General features: G+C 46.1%; 1 protein-coding gene across 1 annotated transcript in view; it reads right to left on the bottom strand.

Moving 5' to 3' along the window:
• CCDC92B (coiled-coil domain containing 92B) overlaps window positions 1-16469 on the bottom strand; it is a 101625-nt gene that overhangs the window by 37163 nt on the left and 47993 nt on the right. Inside the window, exon 3 of the mRNA XM_077294404.1 lies at window positions 4835-4882. Coding sequence (XP_077150519.1) covers window positions 4835-4882 — 48 coding nt within the window. The remainder of the gene's footprint in view (window positions 1-4834; window positions 4883-16469) is intronic.

Here is a 16469-nt window from a genome sequence, read left to right as displayed (position 1 = left end):
TCTAGTCAAATCGGTCAATGGCTTAACGACATCCGAAAAACCAGAAATAAATCGACGATAAAAGTTGGCAAAGCCCAAAAATTTCTGAAGACTTTTAAGAGAAGAGGGCTGCGTCCAATCACAAATAGCTTGAACCTTGACAGGATCCATCTCAATGGAAGAGGGAGAAAAAATATATCCCAAAAAGGAAATTCTCTGAACCCCAAAAACGCACTTAGAACCCTTGACACACAGAGAATTAGACCGCAAAACCTGAAAAACCCTCTTAACTTGCCGGACATGAGAGTCCCAATCATCCGAAAAAATCAGAATATCATCCAGATACACTATCATAAATTTATCCAAAAAATCGCGGAAAATATCATGCATAAAGGACTGGAAGACTGAAGGGGCATTAGAAAGACCAAAAGGCATCACCAAATACTCAAAGTGGCCCTCGGGCGTATTAAATGCGGTTTTCCACTCATCCCCCTGCCTGATCCGCACCAAATTATACGCCCCACGGAGATCAATCTTAGAGAACCACTTGGCCCCCTTTATGCGAGCAAACAAATCAGTAAGCAACGGCAATGGGTATTGATATTTAACCGTGATTTTATTCAAAAGCCGATAATCAATACATGGTCTCAAAGAGCCGTCTTTTTTTGACACAAAGAAAAAACCGGCTCCTAAGGGAGATGACGATGGACGAATATGTCCCTTTTCCAAGGACTCCTTTACATATTCTCGCATAGCAGTATGTTCAGGCACAGACAGATTAAATAAACGACCCTTTGGGTATTTACTACCCGGAATTAAATCTATAGCACAATCGCACTCACGGTGCGGAGGTAGTGAACCCAGCTTGGGTTCTTCAAAGACGTCACGATAATCAGACAGGAACTCAGGGATTTCAGAGGGAATAGATGATGAAATGGACACCAAAGGTACGTCCCCATGAGTCCCCTTACATCCCCAGCTCAACACAGACATAGCTCTCCAGTCAAGGACTGGGTTGTGAGACTGCAGCCATGGCAATCCCAGCACCAAATCATCATGTAGATTATACAGCACCAGAAAACGAATAGTCTCCTGGTGATCCGGATTAATACACATAGTCACTTGTGTCCAGTATTGTGGTTTATTATTAGCCAATGGGGTGGAGTCAATCCCCTTCAGAGGAATAAGAGTCTCCAAAGGCTCTAAATCATACCCACAACGATTGGCAAAGGACCAATCCATAAGACTCAAAGCGGCGCCAGAGTCGATATAGGCGTCCGTAGTAATAGATGACAAAGAGCAAATCAGGGTCACAGACAAAATAAATTTAGACTGTAAAGTGCCAATGGGAACGGATTTATCAAGCTTTTTAGTACGCTTAAAGCATGCTGATATAACATGAGTAGAATCCCCACAATAGAAACACAACCCATTTTTCCGTCTAAAATTCTGCCGCTCGCTTCTGGACAGAATTCTATCACACTGCATGTTTTCTGGCGTCTTCTCAGTGGACACCGCCAGATGGTGCACAGGTTTGCGCTCCCGCAGACGCCTATCGATCTGAATGGCCATTGTCATGGACTCATTCAGACTTGCAGGCACAGGGAACCCCACCATAACATCCTTAATGGCATCAGAAAGACCCTCTCTGAAAGTAGCCGCCAAGGCACACTCATTCCACTGAGTAAGCACAGACCATTTACGGAATTTTTGGCAGTAAATTTCAGCTTCATCTTGCCCCTGCGATAGGGACATCAAAGTTTTTTCTGCCTGAAGTTCCAAATGAGGTTCCTCATACAGCAAGCCCAAGGCCAGAAAAAACGCATCCACATTGCGCAACGCAGGATCCCCTGGTGCCAATGCAAAAGCCCAATCTTGAGGGTCGCCGCGGAGCAAGGAAATCACAATCCCAACCTGCTGTGCAGGGTCTCCAGCAGAACGAGATTTCAGGGACAAAAATAACTTACAATTATTTCTAAAATTCTGAAAGCTAGATCTATTCCCTGAGAAGAATTCCGGCAAAGGAATTCTCGGCTCTGATACCGGAGCATGAACAACAAAATCTTGCAAACTTTGTACTTTCGTGGCGAGATTATTCAAACCTGCAGTTACACTCTGTAGATCCATTATAGACAGGTGAACATAGAGCCATTCAAAGATTAGAAGGAGAGAGAAAAAAAAGAAAGACTGCAGCATAGACAGACTGGCAAGTGATCCAATTAAGAGCACACTAACTACTAGAGAAAAAAAAAAAAAAAAACAATTTTCAGCAGACTTCTTATTTCTCTCCTTTCTCAGCCAAGGATTTTAACCCTTTAGTGGGCCGGTCAAACTGTCATGTTCTCCATGGCCAGAGAACTAGCATAAGCCTCAATAGGAACAAGCTCTTGGAAGATGTAACTATACTGACCATGAACTAAACCTACCGCATCATCTAGAAGTAGCCAGGTAGCATGTCCTACTTTTTATCCCTATATGCCCAGCGCCGGCCGGAGAACTAAATAATGCTAGCAGAGGGAAATATAAGACCTGACTCACCTCTAGAGAAATGCCCAAATAGGAGACAGAGGCCCCCCACATATATTGGCGGTGATATGAGATGAAACAACAAACGCAGCAGGAAAATAGTTTTAGCAAATTTGAGGTCCGCTTTCTAGATAGCAGAAGACAGAAAGCATACTTTCATGGTCAGTAGAAAACCCTAACAAAACACATCCAGAAATTACTTTAGGACTCTGGCATTAACTCATAATACCAGAGTGGCAATTCCTGATCAACAAGAGCTTTCCAGACACAGTAACGAAACTGCAGCTGTGAACTGGAACCAAAATACAAAAACAAAACATGGACGAATGTCCAACTTATCTAGTAGATGTCTGGGAGCAGGAACAAGCACAGAGAGGCTTCTGATAACATTGTTGACCGGCAAGCATCTAACAGAGAAGCCAGGTTATATAGCGACACCCAGATCTAATCAGAACAGGTGAACAGGGAAGATGATGTCACAAGTTCAATTCCACCAGTAGCCACCGGGGGAGCCCAGAATCCAAATTCACAACAGCCATGGTGCGTTCGATGGCACTGAAGGAGTTCATCTGATCAGGTATCACAGACACCAATACATTTCACCGCAGGGCCTCCGGGGGGAGCTAAGGGTGCTATTCATTAGGCCACTCCCCACCATAGTGGGTAAACCGGGGGTCAGGCAGGAAGTTAGATCAGAAAGCTGACTGGATTGAACGAAGCAACACTCAGTGGCAGAGGGTGTTGTGGAGGAAGAGACAGTAGGGTCTTTGCCAGGGGTGGGATCCTGGCAGAGGCTTGGCATTGGAAAGAACGTAACGGGACCGTGCCTGCTCAGAATAGCGGCGGTGCCCTAAGAAAGGACTAGAAGCGAGATAGATTGTGCTGAGTGAGAAACGAGATCAAGCAATAGGAGAATTCCAGTAGGGGTCGTGCTGTAAGACCGAAGCAACACCCTACTGAGGCGCACTACCGGTGGCCGGAACGCCGAGGGAGTAGAATAACATTCAGCTTCAAGCAATACTCCAAACAGCGGCAGGACAGTCAGTTTAAGGCGGGCTGTCTAACACATATCACCTATGAAGTCTTGGGAGGCAATTGCGGGAGAGGGGCGTCTCTAGGGTCCCGGAAGAACTCCAGGCCTACCCGACAAACGGGTGCCGTTCTAACCGTAACATCAGGGAAGGATGGACGATTAGAAGAACATCATTTAATCGAGTTGTGAGGGAACTTAAGAAACAGACACAACAGTTGTGGGGTACTTTCCGTAAGCACAGCAGGGGAGGACTACAACACATAGCGCTAAGAAGGAAGGCACCGATTTCCACCTGTGAAGAGAACTCTGGAAGTGCCATTGGACCGGCCGGAATTGCGCAGCATGGTGAACCGTATTCTGGACTGAGGACTCAGAGATCTCCAGTAAAGAGGTAAAGAGACTGCAACCTGGTGTCCTTGTTATTTACCGCGACCTGCACCCCACAACTGCACCGTTACAACACCACTTATTGCACCGGACGTCCCCCACTGACAGACAGGGCCACGGACCGGGTCTAGCCACCGTGACAACCCCAGGACTGAGACCTAGAGGCCCGGCTCCGGGTACCCCTCGGCCCTGCGGTGGTGTGGGGGCGCTCCATATGTGGTGGGCAGACGGAATTTTTGCAGATGTTGGTTTTTACCTTGTGACTTCTAATATAAGATATAGCTTGTACAGACTGTGTAATATCTGAATGCAGTGAGCACCTCCAGTCTAATGTGAGATAATAGGTACACTTTATTCTTTTACTGCCCTACACCATCACACACTGTCACATTAACGCTCCTCTCATACCACCAGAATAAATATCTCTCTTGTGGAGAGTGACATTCCGTCTCTGGCATGCCAAGGTAAGGAGGCTTATTCGCCGTGCAAAGCTCCTCTGGGAAATTTAATATGTAAATTGCCTCTTCAGAAAGAAAGAGGAGTTGAACTCTATAGCGCCACCCGTTGGAAGCCACGATCCTAAAAGTCACAATGAACCCTTTAACGAGTCTTGCAATATGACAGGATAAAAGCCAAATCAGAATCTCAATTTGCAGACATGGTGTTTCGGGCTGTTGGCCCTCGTCAGTGCGAAGCATGAGAACTGATTTGGCTAGGTGAGAGGCTCTGGACTGGGGTCTCTCACCTAGCCAAATCAGATCTCATACTTTGCACTGATGAGTGATATGGTACGTGTATGATACTGACAAAGCGAGTATGATGGAGGCAGCATTTCCATCTTTTCTTTATGATACAGTGAGAGGGGCAGGAGAGAATGAGAGACAGACTTATAGAAAAAGTGTTACAAACCTTGCTGAAAGTTTTCCACTTCTTTTGTTTCAAGGTCCTGAGTTAATTCTAAAAAAAAAAAAACATACAAAAATTACTAAAGATAGCAAATCCATAAAAACTACATTTAGTAACCCCACAATTCTTTAAAGGGAACCTGTCATATGTTCATGTTGCCCAAACCATGCGGCAACATGAATTAGAGCCTTGCTGCATGATTGCGATTAGGTACGTTCCTCTCTGAGACGCCAGAAAGTTTCAGAGAAGGCTTAGTTTGGTCCTCAATCGGGTTCTAGAGCTTCAGAGAAAAACCTACTTAGGCCCCTTTCACACTAGCGTCGTGCACTGCACGTCGCTATGCGTCATTTTGTAGAAAAAACGCATCCTGCAAAAGTGCTTGCGGGATGCGTTTTTCTCCATTGACTTGCATTAGCGACGCAGTGCGACGCATTGCCACATGTCGCAACCGTCGTGCGACGGTTGCGTCGTGTTGCGTTGGACCGTCGCTACCAAAAAACATTGCATGTAACGTTTTTTGGTGCGCTGTGTCCAGCATTTCCGACCGCGCATGCGCGGCCAGAACTCCGCCCCCTCCTCCCCGCACCTCACAATGGGGCAGCGGATGCGTTGAAAAACAGCATCCGCTGCCCCCGTTGTGCGGCGCTTCCACAGTATGCGTCGGTGCGCCTGCACGTCGCATTGCGACGTGCAGTGCACGACGCTAATGTGAAAGTAGCCTTGGTTGCAGTCATGGAGCCAGGCTCTGAATTGTGCTGCCCGTAGTTTGGGTAGAATGAATCAAATGACAGGTTCCCTTTAAAAAGGACACTAAAAATTTAGTTCACTTTTGGGACATAATATTGTATACTTTCATTTGACTCGTACACTAGGTTCTCATTTAGCCCTTTCTGATGTGTACATTGTGGACATCATCACTTATGTTTTTATGTGTAATTATTAGTGATGAGAAAACGTGTTCTCTGAGCATGGACGGGTGTTATCCGAGTATCTCGGGCGTGCTTGAATAATATGTACGGGTCTCTGCGGCTGCATTATTCGCGGCTGTTAGACAGCACAACACATGCAGGGATTGCCTAACAAATTGCCAATCCCCGCATGTGTTGTGGCTGTCTAAGGCTACTTTCACACTAGCGTTAACTGCAATCCGTCACAATGCGTCATTTTGCAGAAAAAACGCATCCTGCAAAAGTGCTTGCAGGATGCGTTTTTTCTCCATTGATTAACATTAGCGACGCATTGCGACGGATTGCCACACGTCGCAACCGTCGTGAGACGGTTGCGCCGTGTTGTGGCGGTCCGCCGGGAGCAAAAAACGTTACATGTAACGTTTTTTGCTCCCGACGGTCCGCTTTTTCCGACCGCGCATGCGCGGCCGGAACTCCGCCCCCACCTCCCCGCACCTCACAATGGGGCAGCGGATGCGCTTGAAAAATGCATCCGCTGCCTCCGTTGTGCGGCGGAGACAACGCTAGCGTCGGTGACCTCGGCCCGACGCACTGCGACGGGCCGAGCCCGACGCTAGTGTGAAAGTAGCCTAACTGCTGTGAATCATGCAGCCGCAGGGACTTGGACATGTTACTTGAGCACGCTGAAGACACTCGGATAACACCCGAGCATGGCCTGATAACATGATATCCTAGCACACTCGCTCATCACTATTAATTATCATATTCATATTTATTTAGACTTGTATGAAAGAGAACCTGACAGCTGATACTTTCTTAACGTGGGCAGCATATTCCAAGCCATGTACGACTAGTCTACATTGTGGTGTCAGCGGCATTTAAAGTATGTTTTTCTTTGAAACGTTGCAGCATTTGAGAGTCAAACTTAGGCCTCTTTCACACTAGCGTTGTATGACGCACGTCGCAATGCGTCGTTTTGGAGAAAAAACGCATCCTGCAAAATTGCTTGCAGGATGCGTTTTTTCTCCATAGACTAACATTAGCGACGCATTGCGACGCATTGCCACACGTCGCAACCATCGTGCGACGGTTGCGTCGTGTTGCGTCGGACCGTCGGCACAAAAAAAGTTGCATATAACGTTTTTTGGTGCGTCGTGTCCAGCATTTCCGACCGTGCATGTGAGGCCGGAACTCCGCCTTCTCCTCCCCAGAGCTCACAATGGGGCAGCGGATGCGTTGAAAAACTGCATGCGCTGCCCCCGTTGTGCAGCACTTTCACAGTATGCGTCGGTACGTCGCCACGTCGCATTGCGATGTGCGTCGTACGACGCTAGTGTGAAAGTAGCCATACCTGGCTGAGTACATACAGCCTTTGCCTGTTTTATGTGTAGGGGACGGGGACCTAGTAAGCCGTACAGACGGGCGGAACCCTTGTTGCTGGGAGTCGGGGTTCCGGGGGACGGAATTGAAGGGTGTACGGGAAGCCAGGTGAATGTGACAGGAGACGGAGTGACGCAGAAAAAGGGGAGGATAAAAAGAAAAGCGCGCGAGAGCAGGGGCAGAGAAGCGCGGGAAAACTCTGAGGAGAGGGAACTGCAGCGCTGTTGTTGTGTATGTGCAGGCCGCAGAGAGACTTGCTGGAAGCAGGGGGAGAACGTGCAGCAGACGCTGCGGGCAATTACCAGAGCCCCCAGAAAGCGGCGCATCCGTCGTCAGCGACCCCCAAAGCAGAGGGGTAGCGCTGATCGTCTCAGGGACAGTATTACCGCGCTCCCCGGGAGTATCTCGCCAGAGAGTGCTCCGGTCCCTCCTGGGTTTGTCTCAGCGGTCACTGATACGGATTACTCCGCTAATTCTCCCCGTAAAGACTCCTCTGTGGACTTGGAAACTGTTATCCCGGATCAACGTCCGCCTGCAGGAGGTGACGCAGCACCGCAACAGACATTCTGGTCTCGAATTTACACCTGGGCCCGTCGACGGAGGACACCTCCTCCCCCCGCCATCAGGACTACGTCGCTGACGGAGCCTCACCATCAGGACTGCATCGCCGAAACAGTGCTGATAAGTGAACTTTGTTGACTTTTTCTTGTTAGGGGGTCACTAGTGAGGCGCTGTCGTGTTCCGCGGGTATAAGTCAGGGCGCCTATATAATAGATAGGATTTACTGTGAAATTGTGATCTTGTACTTAAGTTCCCTGCGTGGAAAACTGTTGTTATCTTTGTTGGGTTGGAAGTTAAAAGGAAAGTTAAAAACGTTATTTGCTTTCTGGCTCCTTTTTGTCCCTGCATCCTTCTTTACCTGCGGTCTCTTCATATGCTGCCCACATATTGGACAATATGTACCGTATCAGGTGTCAGGTTCTCTTTAATAATAAGAGCATGAAGAGGTATAATGCTTGTATATAAGTTTTATGTTGATTTGACTAATTACTTATTGTATTAAGCAAGTACAGGTGCTTCTCTCAAAATTAGAATATCAAAAAGTTAATTTACTTCAGTTCTTCAATACAAAAAGTGAAACTCATATATTATATAGTCATTACAAACAGAGTGATCTATTTCAAGTGTTTATTACAGCCAATGAAAACCCAAAAGACATTATCTCAGTAAATTAGAACAATTACGGTAATTAAAAAACACCTGCAAAGGCTTCCTAAGCATTTAAAAAGGTCCCTTAGTCTGTTTCAGTAGCTCCACAATCATGGAGAAGACTGCTGACTTGATAGATGTCCAGAAGGCAGTCACTGACACACTCCACAAGGAGGGTAAACCACAAAAGGTCATTGCTAAAGAATCTGGCTGTTCACAGAGTGCTGTAGCCAAGCATATTAATGGAAAGGTGAGTGGAAGGTAAAAGTGTGGTAGAAAAAGGTGCACAAGCAACCGGGATAACCGCAGTCTTAAAAGGATTGCTAAAAAGAGCCCATTCAAAAATTTGTGGGAGATTCACAAGGAGTGGACTGCTGCTGGAGTCATTGATTCAAGAGCCACAACACACAGACGTATCCAGGACATGGGCTACAAGTGTCGCATTCCTTGTGTCAAGTCACTGATGACCAATAGACAACGCCAGAAGTGTCTTATCTGTGCCAAGGAGGAAAGGAACTGAACTGTTGCTCAGTGATCCAAGGTGTTGTTTTCAGGTGAAAGTAAATGTTGCATTTCATTTGGAAATCAAGGTCCCAGAGTCTGGAGGAAGAGTGGAGAGGCCACAATCCAAGCTGCTTGAGGTCTAGTGTGAAGTTTCCACAATCAGTGATGGTTTGGGGAGCCATGTCATCTGCTGGCGTAGGTCCACTGGGTTTTATCAAGACCAAAGTCAGCGCAGCCAGGAAATTTTAGAGCACTTCATGCTTCCCTCTGCCAACAAGATTTTTGGAGATGGAAGTTTCATTCTCCAGCAGGACTTGGCACCTGTCCACACTGCCAAAAGTACCAATACCTGGTTTAAAAACAACAGTATCACTGTGCTTGATTGGCCAGCAAACTTGCCTGACCTTAACCCCATGGTATTGTCAAGAGGAAGACGAGAGACACCAGACGCAACAATGCAGACGAGCTGAAGGCTTCTATCAAAGCAACCTGGGCTTCCATAACACCTCAGCAGTGCCACAGGCTGATCGCCTCCATGCCACGCTGCACTGATGCAGTAATTGATGCAAAAGGAGCCCCGACCAAGTATTGAGTGCATTTACTGAACATACATTTAATTAGGCCAATATTTCGGATTTGAAAATAATTTTTCAAGCTGATGTTATAAAGTATTCTAATTTAATGAGATAATGACTTTTGGGTATTCATTGGCTGTAAGCCATAATCATCAACATTGACAGAAATAAACACTTGAAATAGATCACTCTATACTGAAAAATCTAAAGAAAAAATAAATGACATGTAACAAAAGGCTATAAAAACATTTTTCAATTCATGGTATTTTTTAAAAAGTGGAAAGGGAAACTTTTAGAAATTGGTGTAATGTATGTAAGATCTTACATGCAAATGAACTGAAGGTGGAAGACACTAATAAATATGGGGCAATCAATACGAGATTGTAACAGCCATTTTCCTCCTCTATCCGGCTTCCCGCTGAGAAAAACATTTCAAGGAACACAGATTTCATCTTGACGACATTCCCCCAGTTCAGCAGAATGCTGGCAATTTAACATATTGCGCGACTATGACATTAGTCACGTCCGGCTGGAATGGGAAGAGGATTTCATTTGGGTAGTTCAGCAATTGGTTTCATGATAAAGACTTGAGCCTGAAATCCATGATGACTGAGCCCGAGCTGAAGGCATGAACATATCATAATGTGATTAACTGTTAATCATATGCTTTGCTTCCTAATTCCTAGTGAAAAACTGTGAAAGCTTCTGACAGTTAAAGTGACAGCAGGGGATCTGCACAGAACTCCTCATGTAGCGTCTGACGATAAGATCTGGTGACCTCGTTCTCTGAGAACTGAAGACTATTCAAAATGGGAAATCAAAATGCAAAATCCCACTGAGTTTTAGAGCTGTCTGCTGGTGTAGGAGAATTGATTGTTCTCTTCCAGTATTATGCCCAAAGCCTGTGATATCCTGAGTTGCAAAACAGAATATTAAGCACATATATAAATTACATTTACAGCTGCATTGCCAAAGAATATTCAGTGGGTGAAACCAGAGCTTAAAGGGGTTGTTCAAGCATGGGGCAGAAGTTTGTAGTCACTCTATGTGACTGCAGACTTGTGAATCCTCACAGTGCGCATTGTGTGTGCTGTCATGATCCTCTGGTGCCAGGAGTGGCTAAGGTACATGACTGCAAGTATGTGATTTATTAACGTACAGACTAGACGTGCATGACTTTACTCAACACAAGTGAATTGAGCGAGGCAGGACATGTCTAGTCAGAATGTGACCAGAAGTATACAAATCACATACTTAAAGACACGTGACTGCCCACTCCCGACACCAGAGAATCCTGACAGAGCACACCGTCAGGATTCACAAGTATGAAGTCACATACAGTGACTGCAAACATGTGCCCCAAACCGAGACAATCCCTTTAAAGGTTAGCATCAAATGTTAACGTTATTATTAGTGATGAGCGAGCGTGCTCAGATAAGGTGTTATCAGGACATTCTCGGCTGCTAACCAAGTGCTCGAATAAATATGTTTGAGTCCCCACGGCTGCATGTCTCGCAGCTGTTTGACAGCCACAACACTTGCAGGGATTGCCTAACAAACAGGCAATGTTCCTTTTTGTCGGGGTCTCAGTCCCCTCAGAGTTTCGATGCTAGCCCATTCACGTATATTGCGCTGTGATAAAGCAGTGACACATATGAAACTTCGGTCACGCTACAAGTGTTGCAGCCAAAGTTGCCATGTAGCCCTAGCCTATATTGCACTAACAGGCAGGATTTTAGGGTGTTGTCAATCAGGGCAAATATACACTCACCGGCCACTTTATTAGGTACACCATGCTAGTAACGGGTTGGACCCCCTTTTGCCTTCAGAACTGCCTCAATTCTTCGTGGCATAGATTCAACAAGGTGCTGGAAGCATTCCTCAGAGATTTTGGTCCATATTGACATGATGGCATCACACAGTTGCCGCAGATTTGTCGGCTGCACATCCCAAAGATGCTCCATACAAGGCAGGATGGATCCATGCTTTCATGTTGTTTACGCCAAATTCTGACCCTACCATCCGAATATCGCAGCAGAAATCGAGACTCATCAGACCAAGCAACGTTTTTCCAATCTTCTACTGTCCAATTTCGATGAGCTTGTACAAATTGTAGCCTCAGTTTCCTGTTCTTAGCTGAAAGGAGTGGTACCCGGTGTGGTCTTCTGCTGCTGTAGCCCATCTGCCTCAAAGTTCAACGCACTGTGCGTTCAGAGATGCTCTTAGGCCTACCTTGGTTGTAACGGGTGGCGATTTGAGTCACTGTTGCCTTTCTATCAGCTCGAACCAGTCTGCCCATTCTCCTCTGACCTCTGGCATCAACAAGGCATTTCTGCCCACAGAACTGCCGCTCACTGGATTTTTTTTCTTTTTCGGACCATTCTCTGTAAACCCTAGAGATGGTTGTGCGTGAAAATCCCAGTAGATCGGCAGTTTCTGAAATACTCAGACCAGCCCTTCTGGCACCAACAACCATGCCACGTTCAAAGGCACTCAAATCACCTTTCTTCCCCATACTGATGCTCGGTTTGAACTGCAGGAGATTGTCTTGACCATGTCTACATGCCTAAATGCACTGAGTTGCCGCCATGTGATTGGCTGATTAGAAATTAAGTGTTAACAAGAAGTTGGACAGGTGTACCTAATAAAGTGGCCGGTGAGTGTATAATCCGTAGAGTTTAAAAATGGTGTTTTTATTACTAGAAAAATGCAAAAACTTGTACCGGTATGAATCTAGGTATCAATATTACAAAACTGACCTGAAGATATGTGGCAAAAACGATCTTGCTCCACTTTGAAAATAACATTTATTTCTATAAAGTTCTTGAATTCAATAGTAGTAGGTGGTGATCACTAGTTCATATTACATGTCCAGGAGCGTTCCATCCAGATGTGTCTGGATCCCAGAATTCCAAGCGGCAGAAGTTCACCGACCTCCATATTGGGACACCCAAGTGATGGGTGTCTCAATATGGAAACTGCTGGTGGTACCAGCCTCTTGCGCGGTACCACCAGCGGAACACCGTCGCACCACTCACACGCGCACACATACACACTGTATATGCCATACGCACCACACACACACACACACACACACACACACACACACACACACACACACACACAGACATGCTGTATATGCCGTACGCACCACACACACACAGTATACGCTGTACGCACCACACACAAACACACACTGTATATGCCGTACGCACCACACACACACACACACTGCATATGCCGTATGCACCACACACACACACACACACACACATACACTGTATATGCAATACGCAGCGTCTTGCGTGGTACCACCAGCGGAACATTGTCGAGAACACGCCGCCGCTGGGATCAGCGGAATGATTCACTGACCGCCGCCATCTTTGTACAAGAGGAGGGCATGCGCAGTTTTAATGTGACCACCGCTATCTGTCTGCACAAAGATGGCTGCGGTCTGATTTACTGCGCCTGTGCAAATTCCGCGCAGGCGCAGTGAATCAATCGGCTGATCCCGGCATCAGATGCATGACGTGTCTACAGGCAGAGGAAGCCAGTCACATTAAAGGGGTTTTCCCAAGAACGAAAGTTAATTTTAAAAATTGACTGTGTCTGACCGTGTAAGGAGCATACCACATCTCCTGGGCAGGGGAGGAAGCAAAAGACAATACTGACATTACAGCAGGGGATCACAGAGGAATTCTTTTGTCAGGTAAAATATTTCACTGACTGTTTTTAAACAATATTTTACCTCACAAAATGTATCCTCTGTGATCTCCTGCTGTAATGTCAGTATTGTCTTTTGCTTCCTCCCCTGCCGAGGAGCTGTGGTATGTTCTGTAGATGGGGGAAGAAGAAGACCGCACAGTGGTGGAGAGAGAGAGCAAACAAGGGGGAGAGCACATGGGGTACACAGGTCAAAGAATAGATGACATGAGAGGAGAAGACAGCAGATGGGGAGAGAGAAAGCACACGGGTGAGAGAAACAGAGCACAGGGGGAGACAGCTCAAACGGGACAGCACATGAGGGGAGAACACAGCACAGGAATGAGAGAGACAGCAGACAAGAGGGATAGCACATGTGGCAGACAGATCAAAGAAGAGAGCACAGACGGGAGAAGTTAGCACATGGGGAAAGAGAGAATGGTGGGTGAGCACATGGGGGGAGAGATTCTCAACGATGCAAAGCCTGCCCCCATCGTGACATTACCACCCTCCCAATGCGATAGCATCGAGCCTCCATCTAGTGTTCATATATTGGCCAATCTATGCGCTAAGTACCTTCCTTTTTACTGTAAGCTTTCATAGCAATATTGCAGTTTCATTTTTCCAATATTCCATACGTACATTGTGGAGAAACGGGGTCAGTGGGTTCTCTCGTCCGCTGGCCCGGCTGTCTTTAGCAAGACTGCATGGACCACGGCTCATACCACTGAACGCCCGCTCTATCTCCCCGTGGGCAATACACTACACAGACAACACAGGGTTAAGGTAAAACAGTGTAGCAATACTTTATTGAACCACAACACACAATAGCAAACATAACAATCCCACCATGACTGGAATTGTTTGGTTACATGGGCGCATATAAAATATCACTGCGTCTCCACGAATTTCCAGTATGACATGATGTCAGAGCTCCCAGGGTCACATGGGCGCATATAAAATATCACTGCATCTCCATGTATTTCCAGTATGACATGATGTCAGAGCTCCCAGGGTCAGTACTCCATCTGTGGATGAACGCACAGAGAAGGGGTAACGACAAGCATAGGGAGATGACCAACAACTGTCCATAGAGTCCATACAAGGTCCAAAGTCAGTTGACATGATGTCAGAGCTCCCAGGGTCGCTACTCCATCTGTGGATGAACGCACAGAGAAGGGGTAATGACAAGCATAGGGAGAAGACCAAGAACTGTCCATAGAGCCCATACAATTTCCAAAGTCAGTTGACATGATGTCAGAGCTCCCAGAGTCGCTACTCCATCTGTGGATGAACGCACAGAGAAGGGGTAATGACAAGCATAGGGAGATGACCAAGAACTGTCCATAGAGTCCATACAAGGTCCAAAGCCAGTTGACACGAGAGTCACCACCTGGCTTATCTGACCATCTCCATGGAAACAGGCGACCAGCGGGTCCCATCCCTGGCTTTCTCCAAACATATCCATGGTTCAGAGATGGTCACTGGATCAGATCTGTGTCCTTCCAACCAGAGCCGAAAACCCCTAGGTTGTATCCTATAGAATCCTAGATCAGTGTCCCTCGTGATGGTGCCATGATGAATTGGCTGCAGTCCTTTCTCTTGTCTGTTGGGTGGTTTTCAGAATGTCTGGCTGGTAGCTCTGTATTACTTCAGACTCTCAGGATGTGATCTCTGAGTCTCTTTATACCCAAGGCATGTAAGCTATTTTTAGAATTACCCAGGGTCTTTCAGTCCAACATCAAGATAAGGTAAACAATGTTGATGGGATTAACCCCTTCATGACATGCGCCGTACTAGTACTGCGCTGCGGGCACTGCATTTGTGCCAGCCGCAGTACTAGTACGGCGCACCGATCACCGCGGTCTCGCGCTGAGCGCCGCGGTGATCGGGTGCGGGTGTCAGCTGTATATGACAGCTGACACCCCGCAGCAATGCCCACGATCGGCGCTAGCGCTGATCGCGGGCATTTAACCCCTCTGATGCCGCTGTCAGTAGTGACAGCGGCATAGAGGGGGATCGCGCAGGGATGGGGGCTCCCTGCACTCTCCCAACGGAGCAACACGATGCGATCGCGTTGCTCCGGTGATCCGGAAGGAGTCCCCGGATCCAAGATGGCCACGGGACTCCTTCCGGGTCATGAAGTGACGTGGCTAGCCGGCGCCTGAGAGCAGGTGCCGGAAAGCCTCCTGCACTGCGTGTCAGATCACTGATCTGACACAGTGCTATGCACAGTGCCAGATCAGCGATCTGATCTAATATAGTGATGTCCCACCAATGGTAGAAAGTAAAAAAAAAAAAATTGTATATATAAAAAAAAAATAAAAAATCCCCAAATAAAGGAAAATATTTTTTTTACCAATAAATCCATTTATTTATGTAAATTAAAAAAAACAATAAAAGTACACATATTTGGTATTGCCGCGTCCGTAACGACCCGCTCTATAAAACTATCCAACTAGTTAACCCCTTCAGTGAACACCGCAAAAAATAAAAATAAAAAACAAGGCAAAAAACAACGCTTAATTATCATACAGGCGAACAAAAAGTGTAATAACACGCGATCAAAAAGACGGATATAAATAAACATGGTACCGCTGAAAACATCATCTTGTCCCGCAAAAAAAAAGCCGCAATATAGTGTCATCAGCAGGAAAATAAAAAAGTTATAGCTCTCAGAATAAAGCGATGCAAAAACAATTATTTTTTTTATATAAAATAGTTTTTATTGTGTAAAAGCGCCAAAACATAAAAAAATTATATAAATGAGGTATCGCTGTAATCGTACTGACCTGAAGAATAAAGCTGCTTTATCAATTTTACCACACGTGAAACGGTATAAACGCCCCCCCTAAAAGAATTTCAGGAATTGCTGGTTTATGTTCATTCCGCCTCCCAAAAATCGAAATAAAAACCGATTAAAAAACGTCATGTGCCCGAAAATGGTACCAATAAAAACATCAACTCGTCCCGCAAAAAACAAGATCTAATATGACTCTGTTGGCCAAAATATGGATAAATTATAGCTCTCAAAATGTGGTGATGCAAAAACTATTTTTTGCAATAAAAAGCGTCTTTTAGTGTGTGACGGCTGCCAATCATAAAAATCTGCCAAAAAACGCCATAAAAGTAAATCAAACCCCCCTTCATGACCCCCTTTGTTAAGGAAAAATAATAAAATTTTAAAAAATGTATTTATTTCCATTTTCCCATTAGGGTTAGGGTTAGGCCTAGGGTTAAGGCTAGGGTTAGGGCTAGGGTTAGGGCTAGGGCTAGGGCTAGGGTTAGGGCTGGGGTTAGGGTTGGGGTTAGGGTTTCAGTTAGAATTGGGGGGTTTCCACTGTTTAGGCACATCAGGGG

This window comes from Ranitomeya variabilis, chromosome 3 (genome assembly GCF_051348905.1).
Source record: "Ranitomeya variabilis isolate aRanVar5 chromosome 3, aRanVar5.hap1, whole genome shotgun sequence".
Taxonomy (NCBI): domain Eukaryota; kingdom Metazoa; phylum Chordata; class Amphibia; order Anura; family Dendrobatidae; genus Ranitomeya; species Ranitomeya variabilis.
The sequence above is the reverse complement of the archived record's forward strand: the minus strand, read 5'-3'. Positions and strand labels throughout refer to the sequence as shown.